The 15,860-nt window shown below is 52.3% G+C and overlaps 4 protein-coding genes across 6 annotated transcripts; 2 read left to right on the top strand and 2 right to left on the bottom strand.

The window, feature by feature from the left end:
* Positions 1-19: 19 nt before the first annotated feature.
* On the top strand, positions 20-4,950 carry LOC121591011 (Bloom syndrome protein homolog). Its single transcript, XM_041911301.1, has 4 exons — positions 20-300; positions 378-480; positions 550-3,484; positions 3,561-4,950. Exons 1-4 carry the CDS (start codon positions 191-193, stop codon positions 4,865-4,867), a joined length of 4,455 nt encoding a protein of 1,484 aa, XP_041767235.1. The 5' UTR covers positions 20-190; the 3' UTR covers positions 4,868-4,950.
* A 48-nt stretch (positions 4,951-4,998) lies between these two features.
* On the bottom strand, positions 4,999-6,882 carry LOC121591015 (thiamin pyrophosphokinase 1). 3 transcript variants are annotated; one of them, XM_041911307.1, is made up of 4 exons: positions 6,583-6,882; positions 6,245-6,392; positions 5,998-6,161; positions 4,999-5,853 (listed from the first exon to the last, which is right to left on the bottom strand). In XM_041911307.1, exons 1-4 carry the CDS (start codon positions 6,610-6,612, stop codon positions 5,350-5,352), a joined length of 846 nt encoding a protein of 281 aa, XP_041767241.1. In that variant the 5' UTR covers positions 6,613-6,882; the 3' UTR covers positions 4,999-5,349. The 3 variants fall into 3 exon arrangements, with proteins under 3 accessions (XP_041767241.1, XP_041767240.1, XP_041767242.1); XM_041911306.1 differs by lacking the exon at positions 6,583-6,882 and having other exon boundaries at positions 6,245-6,573; XM_041911308.1 differs by lacking the exon at positions 6,583-6,882 and having other exon boundaries at positions 4,999-5,823; positions 6,245-6,571.
* A 157-nt stretch (positions 6,883-7,039) lies between these two features.
* LOC121591013 (asparagine--tRNA ligase, cytoplasmic) lies at positions 7,040-9,281 on the bottom strand. The gene is made up of 3 exons (XM_041911303.1): positions 9,155-9,281; positions 8,070-8,937; positions 7,040-7,987 (listed from the first exon to the last, which is right to left on the bottom strand). Exons 1-3 carry the CDS (start codon positions 9,171-9,173, stop codon positions 7,213-7,215), a joined length of 1,662 nt encoding a protein of 553 aa, XP_041767237.1. The 5' UTR covers positions 9,174-9,281; the 3' UTR covers positions 7,040-7,212.
* Positions 9,282-9,579: 298 nt separating this feature from the next.
* LOC121591012 (importin-11) lies at positions 9,580-15,396 on the top strand. The gene is made up of 12 exons (XM_041911302.1): positions 9,580-9,850; positions 9,985-10,299; positions 10,384-11,285; positions 11,351-11,526; positions 11,601-11,789; positions 12,857-13,068; positions 13,150-13,420; positions 13,497-13,710; positions 13,782-14,019; positions 14,114-14,443; positions 14,536-14,710; positions 14,788-15,396. The coding sequence occupies exons 2-12, from the start codon at positions 10,070-10,072 to the stop codon at positions 14,929-14,931; spliced, it is 3,081 nt and encodes a 1,026-aa protein (XP_041767236.1). The 5' UTR covers positions 9,580-9,850; positions 9,985-10,069; the 3' UTR covers positions 14,932-15,396.
* The last annotated feature ends 464 nt before the right edge of the window (positions 15,397-15,860 follow it).

Raw genomic sequence — 15,860 nt, 5'->3', positions numbered from 1 at the left:
TCGAAAACCGTAAAAACTATCTGGCCACTCTGCCAGCACTCGAAGCAACCGCAGCTGAAACTGACAGCTGTCAAGAACCATCCAAACAAACAGCCAGAGCGGGCGCGCGCCTCCCGGTAAACAATGCGTTAACCGTACTTGCGAGAATTGAACAAGCGAATGCGTGTAAAGTGTTTGTAAATCATGCAAAATGTCTAAAAAAGGCTCGGCAATTAACCGCGCTGAACCGATGAAGCAGATGAGCTTAAAAAGCTATGTATCCAAGAAAGAGAAACCATCATCTACCAAGGAAGAATCAAGGTAATAAGACGTCCGTGTAGTGGGCTTGTTGCATATAAACTAAGTTATAAAGGTAATATCCATTTGTTTTATGCTAGCACTCCAACTGAAACCGAGCATCAAATTAGTTCCACCACTTTCTGCGAACAGATGAAGCTAACAAACTCGCCAAGTATTTTCAAACCAAAAACTCCCCTCTCGGTAAGTTGCGACGTTGTGTTGTTTCGCCCACCGGCTTTATAACCAGAGCTCTCTTTCCCCGCATTGTAGCGGCAACCCAGCACATTTGTAAATCTGGTAAACAGTGACTCGGATGATTCGAACCGCTCGCCTGCCAAACCCGTCCGCGACGAGACGGTGAAGCGTCTTCCGCCGCGAAACATTTTCAAGGAGCAAATCGAGGAACAGAAGTCGACCGCGACCTTCCGACCGAGCTTGGACGAGTTCGATTTGATGGTGGAGAATTGCAGCGTGCCTTCGCTGAAGCCGATAAATTACGACCCAATCGAGCTGAATCTGTCGACCGATGAACGTTATGTGGAAGCGACGAAGAAGCTGCAAGCGAATCTGCACAAGCTCGCCACCAAACCGGTCAGCCCCGTCAAGGTGCCAAGGTTTGAGTTCAAGCAGCAGAAAGCCAACCGCATTTCGTTGGAATTAAACAAGGACAGTGTGTTTGGTGGCTCATTTGACGAGGTGGACGAGGACGATGATTTTGTGCAGAAGAAAATAACCCACACAACTTCCACTCCGCTTGGTGGTGGTCCAGCCGTATTACCGGCGGCCAAAGCAAGTGAAACATTGATAAAGCCTAGCAGTAATACTCCTGCCACCACCACAACCACCACTGCACTACAGCGTTTACTTAGTCCGGACAAGGGGACGGCAAGCATACGGTTTGATCCAGCGTTAAGCGCGTACCTGGACGAGATTTCGAGTAGTGCCGGTTACAACCAAAAAACATCACAAGAACGCGAGATACGGAAGAATGTACAGTTTCTGGAGAAAGCGGAGCTAGGATTGCTAAACCACTTCTTCGATCTGCTCGGCCAGGTGCCGGGCGAGAGCTTCCGGCGCATCGACAAACACTTTAACGTTGGTTGCTTCGAACGATTAAAATCAACCATCGACACCATACGGGGAAAGATCAAAGTGTACGATCGTGTGTTGTCCGGCAAGCAACGATTGTCGCAAACGAGTACGCTGAGCAGCGCGACGAAGAGCACGACAAGCTCCTCCTCTCAACCGACATCCCAGAAGGCGGCCAACAAACCTTCCACAAGCACACCGAGCACCGGAGCGTGTCCACCGATCCTGTACGATCTACCGTTTGACGATCACCACTCGCTCGACGAGGTACATGACGTTATCGAAAGTACACTGCCGCTTGACGAACCTGCCCGACGGAGGCAGGACAGTTTTACGCCCGCGAAATCCCGCTTCGAAGAGATCGAGCAAGAGTTCGGGCTGAAAAGGGTGGATGAATTAAGCGGCCGTACGGCGCGGAAAGCGAGTGATCCAGACACACCACTGGGCGATATTGGACGACCGAAGCCTACGGGGAGCGGTGGTATGTTTGTGTTTAAAAAGCCCATCGCTAGTACGATTATGAACGGGTTGGAGCTTCCGGCGAGTGGTGATCGGGACCGGAAATCGGTCTCGTCACCGTTCGCAGCAAACGGAACCCCGGAGGAGGACGACCTGCTCGATGATGAGGACATACTGCAGAGCATCCGGGAGGAGGAATTGATCAACCAGGGCCGATCGTTCCAGAAGAATCTTAGCACCGTCGATCTGGTCACGCCCGACACATCGTACCGGCGGCCCGACCCGCCGCGCATAACGTTCCCGGTGGAGCCGGACCCTCCGGTGACGGCCACCGCACGCAATACACAGTTCATCGAGAACATCAACACCCAGCTGGACGATGAAGGATGGCAGGTGTACGATCCGTCCATGTACGACGATTCGTTCGGTGAGCTGACCGTGCCGGCCACGAACCAGCCACAGCCTAGCAGCCGCAACGCACCATCCTCCTCGGCGGCAATGGAACCGTCCGGGACGCACGTTGGCCGGTTTCACGAAGGCATCCGCAACGACGGCATTACGGGCGAGTTTGACGGCATGTCGTATGCGCATTCGGCCCGGCTGCAGGTCGCATTTAAGGAAACGTTTGGCTTGCGCACGTTCCGACCGATCCAGCTGCAGGTGATCAATGCCACACTGCTGGGCAATGACTGTTTCGTGCTAATGCCGACCGGTGGTGGCAAATCGCTCTGCTACCAGCTGCCAGCCGTTCTTACCGTCGGGCTGACGATCGTGGTCAGCCCGCTGAAGTCGCTCATTCTCGACCAGGTGCAGAAACTGAACTCGCTCGACATCCCGGCCGGCCACCTGTCCGGCGAAGCGAACATGGCCGACGTGCAGCGCATCTACGACGATTTGTACAGCAGCTGCCCCGAGCTGAAGCTGCTGTACGTGACGCCGGAGAAGATAAGCTCGTCGGCAAAGTTTCAGAACCTGCTCAGCGCGCTCTACCGCCGCTCGCTGCTTGGGCGCATCGTGATCGACGAGGCGCACTGTGTGTCTGCCTGGGGCCACGACTTCCGCCCCGACTACAAGAAGCTTTCCGTGCTGCGGGAACAGTTCCCCACCGTGCCGATCATTGCGCTCACTGCCACGGCAAACCCGCGCGTACGGATGGACATACTGGCGCAGCTGAAGCTGGCCCGCGATACGCGCTGGTTTTTGTGCAGTTTCAATCGACCCAACCTGAAGTACCTGGTGCTGCCGAAGAAGGGCGTCTCGACCAAGGCGGAAATGATTGAGCTAATACGGAAGCGGTTCCCGCGCGACACCGGCATCGTGTACTGTCTGTCGAAGAAGGAGTGTGACCAGCTGGCGGACGAGTTCCGGCGGGCGGGCATCAAGGCGAAAAGCTACCACGCCGGGCTGAGCGACAGTGTCCGGGAGGCGACGCAGAAGGAGTGGATCGGCGACCGGATCAAGGTGGTGTGCGCGACGATCGCGTTCGGCATGGGCATCGACAAGCCGGACGTGCGGTACGTGCTGCACTACTGTATGCCGAAGTCGATCGAAGGCTACTACCAGGAGTCGGGCCGGGCGGGCCGCGATGGGGAGATCGCCACGTGCGTGCTGTACTACAACTACTCGGACATGCTGCGGTACCGGAAAATGATGGACAGTAAGTGGTGTGTTGTTCGTGTGCCTTTTTTGCTCACTAGCCTAACGACCATTCTTTAACCGACGCTCTTCCACAGACGATACGTCCATTTCGCTGGAAGCGAAACAGATTCACATGAACAATCTCTTCCGGATGGTGAACTACTGCGAGAACGTGACCGACTGCCGGCGGACGCAGCAGCTGGAGTACTTTGCGGAATACTTTACCAGCGAGCAGTGCCTCGCGAACCGCGAAACCGCGTGCGACAACTGCCTGCAGCAGGGCAACTACAAGACGCTGAACGTGACCGACGACTGCATCATGATAGCGAAGGCGGTGCGCGATCTGTGCGGTGGCCGGAACCGCTTCACCCTGCTCCACATGGTGGAGGTGCTGAAGGGGAGCGAAAACAAGAAGGTGCTCGAGAACGGCCACAACCGCACGGCGTACCACGGCAAGCTGAAGGCGTGGGAGCGCTGCGATATCCAGCGATTGCTGCGCAAGCTCGTCATCGACGAGTACCTGAAGGAGGACCTGATCTTCAGCAACGACATCCCGCAGGCGTACCTGCGCATCGGCACCAAAATCGAATCGCTCGTCAGCCGGCGCGTGCGGGTCGAGTTCTCGATCAAGGAGAAGCACGCCGGCCGGGGCAAGCTGACGGGCAGGGCGGCCGGTGACGTGGCGGCGGCGGCGGCAGCACAGCAGGAATCGACCCAGATCGGCGCCCAGCTGAAGGATCTGCAGACGCGGTGCTACAACGATCTGCTCGAAATTTGCCGCGCTATTGCGATGCAGAAGAACGCGACGCTCGCCTCGATCATGAACATACAGGCGCTGAAGGCCATGTCGGAGAAGCTGCCGGAATCGCCGGCCGAAATGCTGACGCTGCCGCACGTGACCAAGGCCAACTTTGAGAAGTACGGCAAGCAGCTGCTAGAAATTACGCAAAACTATGCCGCCGAAAAGCTGATGCTTATGATGGACACCCAGGACCAGGAGGAGGTGGAGGCGGCGGGCGGCACGCTGGTGGACGGTGAGTCGGACGACAGCGATGGCGGTAGCAGTGTGGCGGGCGACATGGATGGAACCGATTGGGGTTCGCTGGCAAGGGCGGCCTCGCAGGGTGGTGGCGGTGGTTCCGGCCGGGGTGGCTACAAACGGCGCGGCAGCTGGGGCGCGGGTGGGGGAACGAGGGCGAAAAAGTTCCGCAAAACGACGACACGAAGGAAGGCGGCTACCGCCGGCACCAGCAAAGGTCGGGCGGGAGCGGCCGGCACGGGTGCCAAGCGGGGTGGGGCGGCGAGTCGGCGCGGTGGATCGTCCCGGGCCCCTCGGGGTGGCGGCGGAACGGGCGGATCAGGTGGTAGTTTCGGGCTGCTTCCGATGCCCGGTGGATATTAAGCGTTTGGGTTACACAATGAGATTTTTGTTTAATAAAAAAAAATCCAATCAACGAAACGGTCTGTGATACATGTAGGTTGAGGTCGAGGGCACAGTTCGCGGAAGTAAATTTGGAAAACATTTGCAACATGTGGCAGTTTTGTCACGCTTTTTATCAAATTTACAACATTGTACAGGGCTTTAATACATGTTCCGCGGATAAAATCAGCTTTTTTTTGTTGTTGTTGTTTTGGGACACAAACAAAGGGTCACTAAAATGCAAGCTTTTAAAACCATCCTTTCAGTTTAACAGGGAACGTTTAACGATACCAACAGGACGCAACTGCAATCATTTACTCCCGTGCACGTGCCGGGCAGACGTTTAGATTCAAATCCAAGGAAGCGATGCAACATAGTTCTGGCTTTGCCACAATTACTCTGAAGCTTTCCACAGCAGGTCACACGGTAAAATCATCCTCCTCTCCCCCTTTTTCCCCCTACTATCACATATCTTTCGGCGTTGTTCCCATGGACCACAGCAGCGGCCCGTCGGTCGTGATGCGTACCCGGTTGGTCGCGTACGTGTTGGAGGTACTTACAATACTGCCGAACTGAAGCGGTCTGCTGCCGTCCAGATTCCACCGCAGCCCGTCTGTCGTACACTGGCAGCCCTGGCCGATCGGGACGAGCGAACACCAGATCCGCTCGCTCACGAGTCGCTGCGGAATGTCGATGGTGTGCTCGCCCGGCCGCACCAACCAGGACAGTGAATTGCTCGATCGCAGAAACACGTCCACGCCGGGCAGAATGCCGTCCGCCAGGTAGAGCGTGTTGATGTTGGCCATTATCTGGTCGAGCCGGCCGGACGATTCGCAGAGGGCCAGCACGCGCGACAGCTGCTTGTCGTGGCCGTGTGATTTCAGCACCTTCAGCGATTTGGTGAAGTCGGTCGCATTTTGATCGGGCGTGTGAACGATCTGTCGGGTCGGGAGATACAACAAACCCTTCTAGAGAGGACAACCACCAGGTGTTTGGGGAGTGGGGGGGGGGGGGGGAGAAAAGGCACCAGGAAAGGGGAAGGGCAAATGGGCTGTTAGCAATTCTGCGGCGTATACTTTTCTTTTCTGCGCGCTGCGTGCACGCTAGCGTACCGTGCATTTCAGCTGCTCGACGTACTCCATGGCCTCCTGGTTGCACGAGTCGAAATCACCGGTCACGAGATCGGGCGGTTTGAGCAGGTGTTCGCTGTTGATGTTGCCCTTCACCCAGTCGACCCAGCGGTTCGTTCCACCGTCGACGGCTACGCGCACCTTTGCTGCAATTAAATCGTAAGTAGAGCATGGAAGAAATTACTACAAGTTCCAGAGACAAGAAGTCTCCACTACAGCAACCACTTACCACCATTCCATAGCGTTGTGAAGTAGTGTTTCTCCAGCAGGATCGGTCGATTCAGCAGCACAATCCCGAGCCCATCGTCCAGCCCGTGGCCATCGATCAGGCTCGCTGGCAGCCACTGTTTCGCTGCTGCACCAGCGCCGTTTGGCATCTGCAAGAACAAGGTTTTAAACCACTTCCGCGCCATTGTCACCAGGACCGGGAACAGCAGCCGGGCGATCCCGTCGTTGGATGTTTCGAAATTTTCACCCGTTCTCTGGGCAACCGTTTTGTTTTCCAGCTGCTACTACCATATCCGACCGAATGAAAAAAAAAACACCAACACCGCACCGCCTACTTACGTCATCAGGTGTTGTATCGTCGTTGGGCATTGCTTGCGGGCGAGCCTATGTGAAAGCGTGTTGAATCACTTCACGTGGTGATGGAGATAAACCGAGGCTCGCGTTCTTTTGACCTCTGCGTGCGGAGCAGTTGCGGACAACTTAGCGCAAGCAGGTTTGCGTGCAGTTGCAAGCTGCACCGCGTATCGTGTAATGCGCGGTACCGAGTGAACGGGCTTGTGTTTATATTTACACACCACCAAGTTCAAACGTCTCGTGCTGCCCACCTGCCTGCCCGTTTCGAAATGAAACCGGAACTGTCAAAAATGCCAAACCGGCAACGGATGCAATGTGTTGCGTTTTATTAGTCTTTTTACTTTTCGCAGAACAGTTCATAAACTGCGCACATCTGTTTTGAATATTGGACTTTTTTTCTTTTTCGAATGTGTTAAACGCTGAACCATAAGGCGCACTCTGCTTTTGGGCTGCTATTGAGGGTATGAATATTTATTATCTTTATGTTTGAGAACTTGGTAAGCAATCAATGCACAGGCAAAAATGCAGAAATTGGGCAGGTGATAAAAGCACACCGGCCATAATGCGCAAAGTGGGTTGTCTTTTGTACGGGATGAATGGAACCAACCCCGCATTTTAAGGCCGGCATCGTTCGAGGAACCGAGGATACAGGCACACCTCACGGATGTGGTAGCGGTTCAGCAGCCAGCACAGGAACCGTTCCAATCCCAACCCATAGCCACCGTGCGGTTCCGTACCGTACACGCGCTGGTCCACGTACCAGTAGTACGGTTTCGGGTCGATGCCTTCGCGCTTGTATCCGTCCAGCAGCTCGTCGTACTTCCACGACCTCATCGATCCGCCAACAATTTCGCCCACGTTCGGCAACAGCACATCAACGCTCTCCGTAAGGCGCGGATCGTCCTCGCACTTGGCCATGTAGAACGATTTAATCTCTGCCGGGAAGCGGCACAGCATGATCGGTTCGTTGATCGTGTCCGTCATCTTGCGCTCGGGCGCCTCCGGAATATCCTCCCCGAACTCGTAGAAACTGCCGTCCTCCTTTGTCACGTTGTTTTCCTTCAGCCAGACGATCGCATCCGCGTAGTTCATGCGCCGGAAGGGCCGCTTCGGTGCCACAAAGCCCGGGTTCAGCTCCTGCACCATGTAGCCCCACGGGGACTTCAGCACCCGGTCGACAACGTCGCAGATCAGATCCTCGAGCCGGTCGAGCAGATCGTCGAAGGTAATGAACGGACACTCGCCCTCGATGTGGCTATACTCGGCCAGATGGCGCCGGGTGCGGCTCTGCTCTGCGCGGTAGCTTTGCGCCACGCAAAACACGTCACCCAACGCCGGTATGCACGTTTCCAGATACAGCTGGGAGCTCTGCGTAAGGAAAGCTTCCTCGCTGGCAAAAGGGTACACAACAAAAAGCAGACAATGATAAGCAAACGTAAACATCGAAGCTTCCCCTCAGCGTCTGTACTTACCCGAAGTAGTCCAGCTTGAACAGGGTGGCACCACCCTCTACCTGCGTTTGCACGAGTGTCGGCGGTGTCACTTCCGTGTAGCCACGGTCGAAGTAATGCGAGCGGAACGCTTGCATCACTACGTCGCGCATTTTCAAAATCTTGGACGTGTTCTCCCCACGGATCATAATGTGCCGGTTGTCCAGCTGAACGTCCGGGTGTGCCTCCTCGTTCAGGATTGCGTCAGCACCACCAGCCGGCGCCAGTCCGATCAGCTCCCAGTAGTCCGCGTGCAGCTCGTGCCCACCGGGTGCCGTTTTGCCGGCGGGTACCTCCTTCAGCGTACCGAACAGCTGCACCGACGATTCCGTCGACAGCACGAGTGCATTGTACGTTTGACACAGGGTGTCGGTCAGCACGCACTGCAGAAACCCGGTACCGTCGCGCAGTGTGATAAACATCAAGCCCTTGCCCTGTCGGCGCAGCCGATGCACCCATCCGTAGATGCGCACGCGAACGCCCCGATTGTCGGCACCGTGCGTAATCTTGATCGATTTGGCTGCCGGCCAGGACGGATCCTCCTGGATGGTGATCTTCTTCGCCTCCTCCAGGTTCTGTTCCCGATTTTTGGCCTTCTCTTCCTCCTCGCGCTTCTGCTTGTCGCCCTTCATGTTGTCGCGGGCCCAGATCTTTTGGATCTTCTTCAGCTGCGACTTGGCGGCCACCTCGTACGGGGATTCCGCTTTCTCGTCCTTGCTGTCGGCGTAGATCGTGGGGAACGGTTCCTTGCCGGCATGCTTCATCGCCCGGAGAATGGTTTTGAAGGGTTCCTCCGCCGTGCCTTTGCCCGTTTCATCGTTGCCACGTTTTTCCGATGTGTACAACTCGTCTGCAATATTGGAAGGCGGGATTAATATCTTACGTTGCACGAGCTGATCAATAGACACACTGCATTGCATCAGAAACGCATTTGATGGAGTACTGCATTGCCTGGCTGGTACATACACAGAGGCACGAGAGGTGCATCGTTTTCTATTCGCTCGCTCGCCATTTTCGATTGCATTCGTTTGCAATGATGCAAAGCACAGTGTTTGGTATTTACTTACTTAGAGTTAAGTTTTCCATTGCTGGGCCTTATTAATGATACGAAGAACGATTGGCCTTTCGTTTCACAAGTCGTGCACCGTATTCCAAAAATTGACTGCGTGAAAATGCCGTCGTGTTGTGGTAGCGACGACTGTCAAAACGAAACTGTTGGTTTAAAATCACTAATTGAAAAGCTGGTGGGAAAATTCACTGTCGAAGCAATGTGGGTTTATTTGTTCTTGAGTCTTCGCGTGTATCGCACGACGCAAAAACGTGTGATAATGTATTAAATAGATTTTTAAATGGCTTTCCAATGTCTTTCCAGGTTATAGGAAAATTATCCGAAAATCAAGTCCATTCTGGAAAATGTTTTGCACCGTGTAAACGCTGCTCCATCGCCTAAATGACGGCATACACGCGTTTGACAGTTTGCTCCGCCAGACAACTCATTAATGTTATTATTATTATTACTCATGCCTTATCGTAGTCGTCGTTTTATTTGCGCGAGCTGCAAAATCTATCGGAAAAAGCGAGAGCAGACCGATTACCGTGCGTGCAAGGGTGCCCCGGTAATTAGATTGTCCGGTGTGGAGAAGTGGTAACCGCATCAGTGGGTGGAATACGACGCGTTGTGCAATAGGGCGACAGCATTGGTGTGTGTGTGTCCGTGGTGCCGGAGCACGGAGCAAGTTTGGCAATCGGGTATCATCACCTAGGTAAGGATAGGAATGCAACTCAGCTGTGTGAATTGGCTGCGACCGTAGCTCGGTTAATGCACGCTAATCAACGCAGTGACGAGTTTGTACTATGTGGATTCCGTGGCTAATGATATGCAAATCATTTTCCGCAGGGTGAGGTAGCACCGGATTGCAACACAGTGTGTGAGCTGCCACACGCCCAACATCAGCCCTCGACCTGATCAAAACAGAAGCAATATGTCTGCAGAATCGGCCGTTTACGAGGCGCTCCAGTATGCCTGCAGCCAGGACACGCAGATGCTGAAACCGGCCGAGCAAAAGCTGGCCGAGTGGGAGGTACAGCCCGGCTTTCACCTTACTCTGGTGAAGATTTTCTCCAACCAGTCGCTTGATGCCGGTGTGCGGTGGATGGCTTCGCTGTACTTTAAAAACGGCGTGCTAAAGTACTGGCGTGCGTCGGCCCAGAAGTAAGGAAGCGATTCGCAAACCAGTTCTTTCAACCTTCGCTGTACATCATCTCGGCTCACGGCTCCCTGTTCATTCATTTTCAGTGCAATACTGCGCGAAGAGAAGCTGGAAATCAAGAAACTGCTGCTGATGAAATTCGACGAACCCGTACAACAGATTGCCGTACAGATAGCGGTCCTGATCGGCAACATTAATCGCCACGAATGTCTGAACGATTGGAAGGAGCTGATACCGACGATAGTGAAGGCGGTGCAGAGCGACGATATGCTCGTGCAGCACCGTGGTCTGATGGTGATGCTGCACGTCGTCAAGGTGCTCTGCTCGAAGCGCATCCCGCGCGACCGGCAACAGTTCCAGTCGTTCGCCCTCACCTGGTACGACTTTGTGCTGAACCTGTGGGAAGGCTTTACACAGCTGTTCTTTACGAACATCTGCGAGCAGAACTGTGCGATCGAGGTGTGCGCCTCGAACCTGGAAAAGGCCATCTTCTCGCTGCGCATACTGAAGAAGCTGACCATCTACGGCATTACCGATCCGCTCAAGTCGGAGGGCTGCATGATGCTGATACGGGTAATGTTTCAGCGGCTGAAGGATCTGCTGGAGTGTCGCATGCGCGTGAAGCGCATGCTGCGTGAAGCGGAAAGCAACGCGGCGCCGTCCAGCACGGTGAACAATGAAGCAATAGAGATCATGCGCAAGCTGTCGGTGAACTTGGAAAAGTTTATCGTAAAGCACATGAAGTTCCTCAATCTGTTCTACGAGACGCACCCGGACGTGTTTTCCTCGTTCGTGGCGGTTTCGTTCGAGTTCTGCTTTAACTACGTGTTCCACGAGGGCACGAATCTGATCTTCGAGGACAATGTAATCACCTTTCCCAACTTTGCCATCCAGTGCCTCTGCCTGCTGAAAGGAATTCTGTCGCCAAACACGTTGAAGCTGGATGTGCTGCCGCGCGTCTCGAACTATCTCGCCGGAGAGGCAAAAGGTACGGTCGCTGCCGGCTCGCTGCATGATCACACGGCTAACGGTGTGTATTGGTTTACTTTTCAGAACGCGTAAACAACGCAAAGGTGGACTTTTTCACGCCCGAACGTTTGAGCTACATATTCGAGAAGCTCATCATGCACTACTTCCTACTGACGCCGGACGAGTTCGAACAGTGGGACACAGACCCGGAAGGCTACACCTCGGACGAGGGTGGCGATTCGTGGAAGTACAACTTACGGGTAAGTGCGTGGTGGGAGAAGGTTTGAAAACTCCATCCTGAAAATCACCTAAATCGAACCGATATTTTTTTCAGTCGTCTGCGGAAGCGTTCTACATGATCCTCTTCCAAAAGTTCAGCCCCACGATGATCGAGGAGCTGCGAAAGTACATCACAAAGTCGCAATCGATAACGCTCACCGAGAACTCCGATATGAACGATCTGCTTATAAAGGATTCCATCTACAATGCGACGGGCCTGGCCGCATTCACACTGTTCGATGAGGTATGTATACTGCCGAAAAGCCCCACCTGTTGTTGTTAGTCGGAGCCAAGACGGATTTTCAAGACGGCCCGGGTTGTTGGAAACCGGGCGCGTGTCATTTGTTTGGTACGTGAACGGCGATAACGTTTCTTGCAACCAATGTTTGTGTATGTGTGTGTACAGATTATGAGTTGATCCGTTCCATTGGATTGGTTTTGAATCTGGCTGTAGTTGATTATCGTAAAAAGATTGCTAAAAATGCTCACCATGCCGAAATAATCAGCAATTTTAAGCATGGAAAGGGAATAAAAACAATCCAATTGAATGCTCGACCACTTTTGGGGTAAACATGGTGCATGTTGTTGCCCACATTTTCGTTTACAGTATAGATCACTACTGATCAAACGAACCATCCCGTTCAACACACACACACTCACACACACAGGGAAAAGCGGGATAGAATGCTTTTAAAAGGGCAGATGAAGAAACAAACAAACTGACCATTAGTGAGAGGCGTGCGTACTTATTTACCTTTGATAAATAGGGTCCACCATTTGTACCTGTTGGTCGTGTGTTAGATCGATCGTTTGCACAGCTTGCCAGTGTGTTGGTAGCTTAACCACACACACTCACACTCACCACAATCTTGTTAGGAACCATTTCACCCGAAATAAGGTTACCCTATGTGATTAGAATCTTTTGTTTGTACCCCCAAAATCGGAGGCACACAGTTCGCCTTTCGGTCGACAGTAGCGTGCCCGCATTTAGTGTACTGCTGTTGTCCGGCTTGGTTCGGACGGTAGATTGTAGATTAGCTAGCATGTAGTTCCCGTCCGGCTGTGTTGCGAGGTGTGCATTTGGTTGTTTTTGACGTGTGATTTTATCCCTTTTCGGTGGACGATCCCATCGTGAAGATAACATTTACGTGACTATGTATAAAATTGAACGGCGCGTTTGGTTGATGGCGTACATTGGCAAGGGTTAAGGGTAAGCTGATGATTGGGCGCAATTTCTTAACCTAGCAAATAAGAACGCACCGGCAGTGGATGGATGACATTAATCGTTTTTTCTTCATTATTTTTTTCAAGATAAACTTTGATGAATGGTTCTCCCGGCAGCTGCTGGAGGAGCTAAAGTTTAAATCTCACAACTTCCGCATCATCCGCAAGCGCATCATCTGGCTTGTCGGGCAATGGACCGGCGTTAGGTTCTCGAAAGCGTTACGCCCTCAAGTGTATCAGGCGTGTTTGGAGCTGCTGCAGCCATCTGAGGATTTGGCCGTCCGGTTGACCGCTTCCAAGTAAGTGCGTGTGATCGTTCGGCAGTAATAGTACTAAACCCACTGCCTGCTTGCGTTTGTGGTTTTGTTTTCCCTTTGCAGAAGCTTACGCAGCATCATGGATGACTTTGAGTTTGTGGCCGAGCAGTTTGTGGAGTACCTCGAACCGGCAGTGGCGCTGCTGTTCGGCCTGCTGAAGGAAGCGGTTGAGTGCGAAACGAAGATGACCGTGCTGTACGTGATGTCTTTCATCATCGAAAAGATGTCCATGTCCATGCGGATCGATGTGCAGAGTCTAGTCCAGTATCTACCGCTGCTGTGGGAGGAGAGCCGGGAACACAACATGCTTCGCTGTGCAATTATTTCCACATTGGTAAGGGTGTTCGGAATGTGTGTTAGGCTGTTGTGCAATAGTTCTTATCACTTCTTTGCTTCTTTCGCGCCCACAGTTGCAGATAATAAAAGCCTTGTATGAAATACCCTCGTCGGAACCGATCGTGGCATTTATCTATCAGATAATAGAGATGAGCACGAATGTGAACGATCCCTCGCACGTGTATCTGCTGGAGGAAGGGTTGGAGCTGTGGGTTGTGGTGGTGCACTACAGCCGCACCATGAATCAGGAGTTGCTTAATCTGTGTGAAAATCTAGTACCTCTAATACGTAAGTTAATGTGGCACATTCTGGAAATTTAACTGATTTTTTAACCCCCTTTTTCTCCCACTCCATTGCAGAGCAATCGTCTAGCAATATGAACATATGTTTGGCAATAGTGCAGGCGTACGTGTTTCTCGGCGCCGAAGTGTTTCTTCCACGGTACGGGCAGGAGATTGTGAAAACGTGCCAGTATCTGCTGACCGATTTACGCGCGGACGGTGTGGTGCTGATAAACCGATTCTTCCTCACGCTGCTGCAAGCTGTACCAAAGTTCGCCATCGAACTGTTGCGACCGTATCTGGTGGAAGTGTTTCGGTACGCATTCGCACCCCCCCATCACACCCATGGGTCGACCATTGCTAATGTGTTTTTTTGCACCCTTTCTCTCCCCCCCCCCCTCTCCAAACAGATCCTACTACCAGCAGACCAACTTCCCGCAAGTGTTACAGATTTACCTGCAAATAATTTCCCGGGTGCTGGTCAACGATCAGGTAACGTTCAGCGTGGTGCTCTCCGAGACGGGTGCACAGGACGCGCTGGAAAAAATACTAACCGCCTGGCTGGAGAACATGCGCCGGGTAACGGCGATCGAGGAAAGGAAGCTGCTCGCTTTGGCCTTGAGCAGCTTGCTGACCGTTTCGAACGATGTCATTTACAAGAACTTTGCAGGCATTATATCGAACGTTACCGAAGCGCTGAACGACATAATGGATGTGTTCTCGCAGGATACGAAGGTGGAGTAAGTATTGCAAGGATAGAATCCGTGTGGTTTTAATGTGTGCGTGTGTGTCTGTTATTAACTTGACCATTCTTTGTATTTTATTTTTCCAGTTCATTAGTCATCGACGATGAAAATGTGGACAATGTCGGCGTGACGCTGTTCTCGTACGGATTCATCGATTCCGATATGGTGCAGGAGGAAACGCCCCACTTTAGCCGCTGTCGAGCATTTTGCTTACGCGATCCAACGCACGTGATTGTGCTGAAAGACTATCTACAGAATCAGGTAAGCAGGTGCTGGTACGGCGGTAGATTCTACAGCTTTCTGTTAACCATTGCGATGTTTTACTTTATTTTTGCTAGCTCGTAGTACTGAAAACCACAATCGGTGCCGAACAGTACCAATCGCTGATGACGTCCGTCGATCTCCAGACGCTGAAGGAGCTGAGCAGCTTCGTTGCACTCGGCATCGATCTACCGACCGGGATTGACGACGGTGCACCATAGCCTGAACCCGACAACCTTCCTTCCGACCGACAACCTTCCTTCCGACCGACAACCTTCAACTGCAGCTTACCTACCATCCCGGGACATTGCTGTGCGTACGATCATCCTACTCGTGTGCGGGCAGCTAAAGTGAAATTCTCTAGTGTACGCTGAAATTTTGTCTACGTTTTGACGAATGACGCCCTTCTGTACTGCTGTACTGCTGCTACCATTCACCTATCATTTCCGTGCTCGACCTACAGTCGTGCTATCGGATTCGACCTAACCTACGGCAGGGAGGGCATGTGGATTTTTATAGGATTTTTTCAACTGTATGTTTTTGAACTGCTTATGACCCACAAACACACACACACTAATGGATATTAGATTTTCACTCAATTCCCTCTCCTTTCTTCTTCCTCTGTTCCCCCGGACTGTTTGTGTTAAATAATGAACTATTTAATAAATTGCACGTCCTTACGCCGACCTTCGCTCGTAGCGGTGGTATTGTTTTTCCTGTAATGTGGCATTTAAAACTGTTTAAGTGTTTCTACAATCGCGGTGAAAACAATCGTCCGTTTGTTTTGCCATGTTACCCGTTTGCGGCTACGAAGTAAGGTAGCATATAGATATCACACTGAACTGCTTGTAAGACACAGAACACAGAACAGTAATAATGTAAAGCAACACGACACCTATATAGTATTATATTTTGAATGAATATATACATATTATTTGAACTATCGCAAAAGGCTACACAAAAGGCGCGTATTTACGTTAGATAGCCGAAAGTAGAGGTTTTTTTTGTAACTAGAACTTATATTAACACATGCTTTTCATAATGAAAGTGTCAGTAGACGGAAAAAAGAAGCAAATGTAACACGTGGTTTTTCACCGCCTCCTCCCCCCCCCCTCATGGATACGTTCCCGGTCCACTGACCTAGTGTTCA

This window comes from Anopheles merus, chromosome 2R, assembly GCF_017562075.2.
Source record: "Anopheles merus strain MAF chromosome 2R, AmerM5.1, whole genome shotgun sequence".
Taxonomy (NCBI): domain Eukaryota; kingdom Metazoa; phylum Arthropoda; class Insecta; order Diptera; family Culicidae; genus Anopheles; species Anopheles merus.
This window is presented reverse-complemented; position numbering and strand designations above follow the sequence as displayed.

Bases quoted from the DNA above. Each gene is read 5' to 3' on its own strand.
- LOC121591011 (XM_041911301.1), top strand. From the start codon at position 191: ATGTCTAAAAAAGGCTCGGCAATTAACCGCGCTGAACCGATGAAGCAG. The intron at 301-377 runs GTAATAAGACGT...GTTTTATGCTAG, and splicing joins TCTACCAAGGAAGAATCAAG to CACTCCAACTGAAACCGAGC. The intron at 3,485-3,560 runs GTAAGTGGTGTG...GCTCTTCCACAG, and splicing joins GTACCGGAAAATGATGGACA to ACGATACGTCCATTTCGCTG.
- LOC121591015 (XM_041911306.1), bottom strand. From the start codon at position 6,428: ATGGCGCGGAAGTGGTTTAAAACCTTGTTCTTGCAGATGCCAAACGGC. The intron at 6,162-6,244 runs GTAAGTGGTTGC...ATTTAATTGCAG, and splicing joins CACAACGCTATGGAATGGTG to CAAAGGTGCGCGTAGCCGTC. The intron at 5,854-5,997 runs GTACGCTAGCGT...TGTCCTCTCTAG, and splicing joins TCGAGCAGCTGAAATGCACG to AAGGGTTTGTTGTATCTCCC.
- LOC121591013 (XM_041911303.1), bottom strand. The intron at 7,988-8,069 runs GTAAGTACAGAC...CCCTTTTGCCAG, and splicing joins TTCAAGCTGGACTACTTCGG to CGAGGAAGCTTTCCTTACGC.
- LOC121591012 (XM_041911302.1), top strand. From the start codon at position 10,070: ATGTCTGCAGAATCGGCCGTTTACGAGGCGCTCCAGTATGCCTGCAGC. The intron at 11,527-11,600 runs GTAAGTGCGTGG...TATTTTTTTCAG, and splicing joins CGTGGAAGTACAACTTACGG to TCGTCTGCGGAAGCGTTCTA. The intron at 11,790-12,856 runs GTATGTATACTG...ATTTTTTTCAAG, and splicing joins CATTCACACTGTTCGATGAG to ATAAACTTTGATGAATGGTT.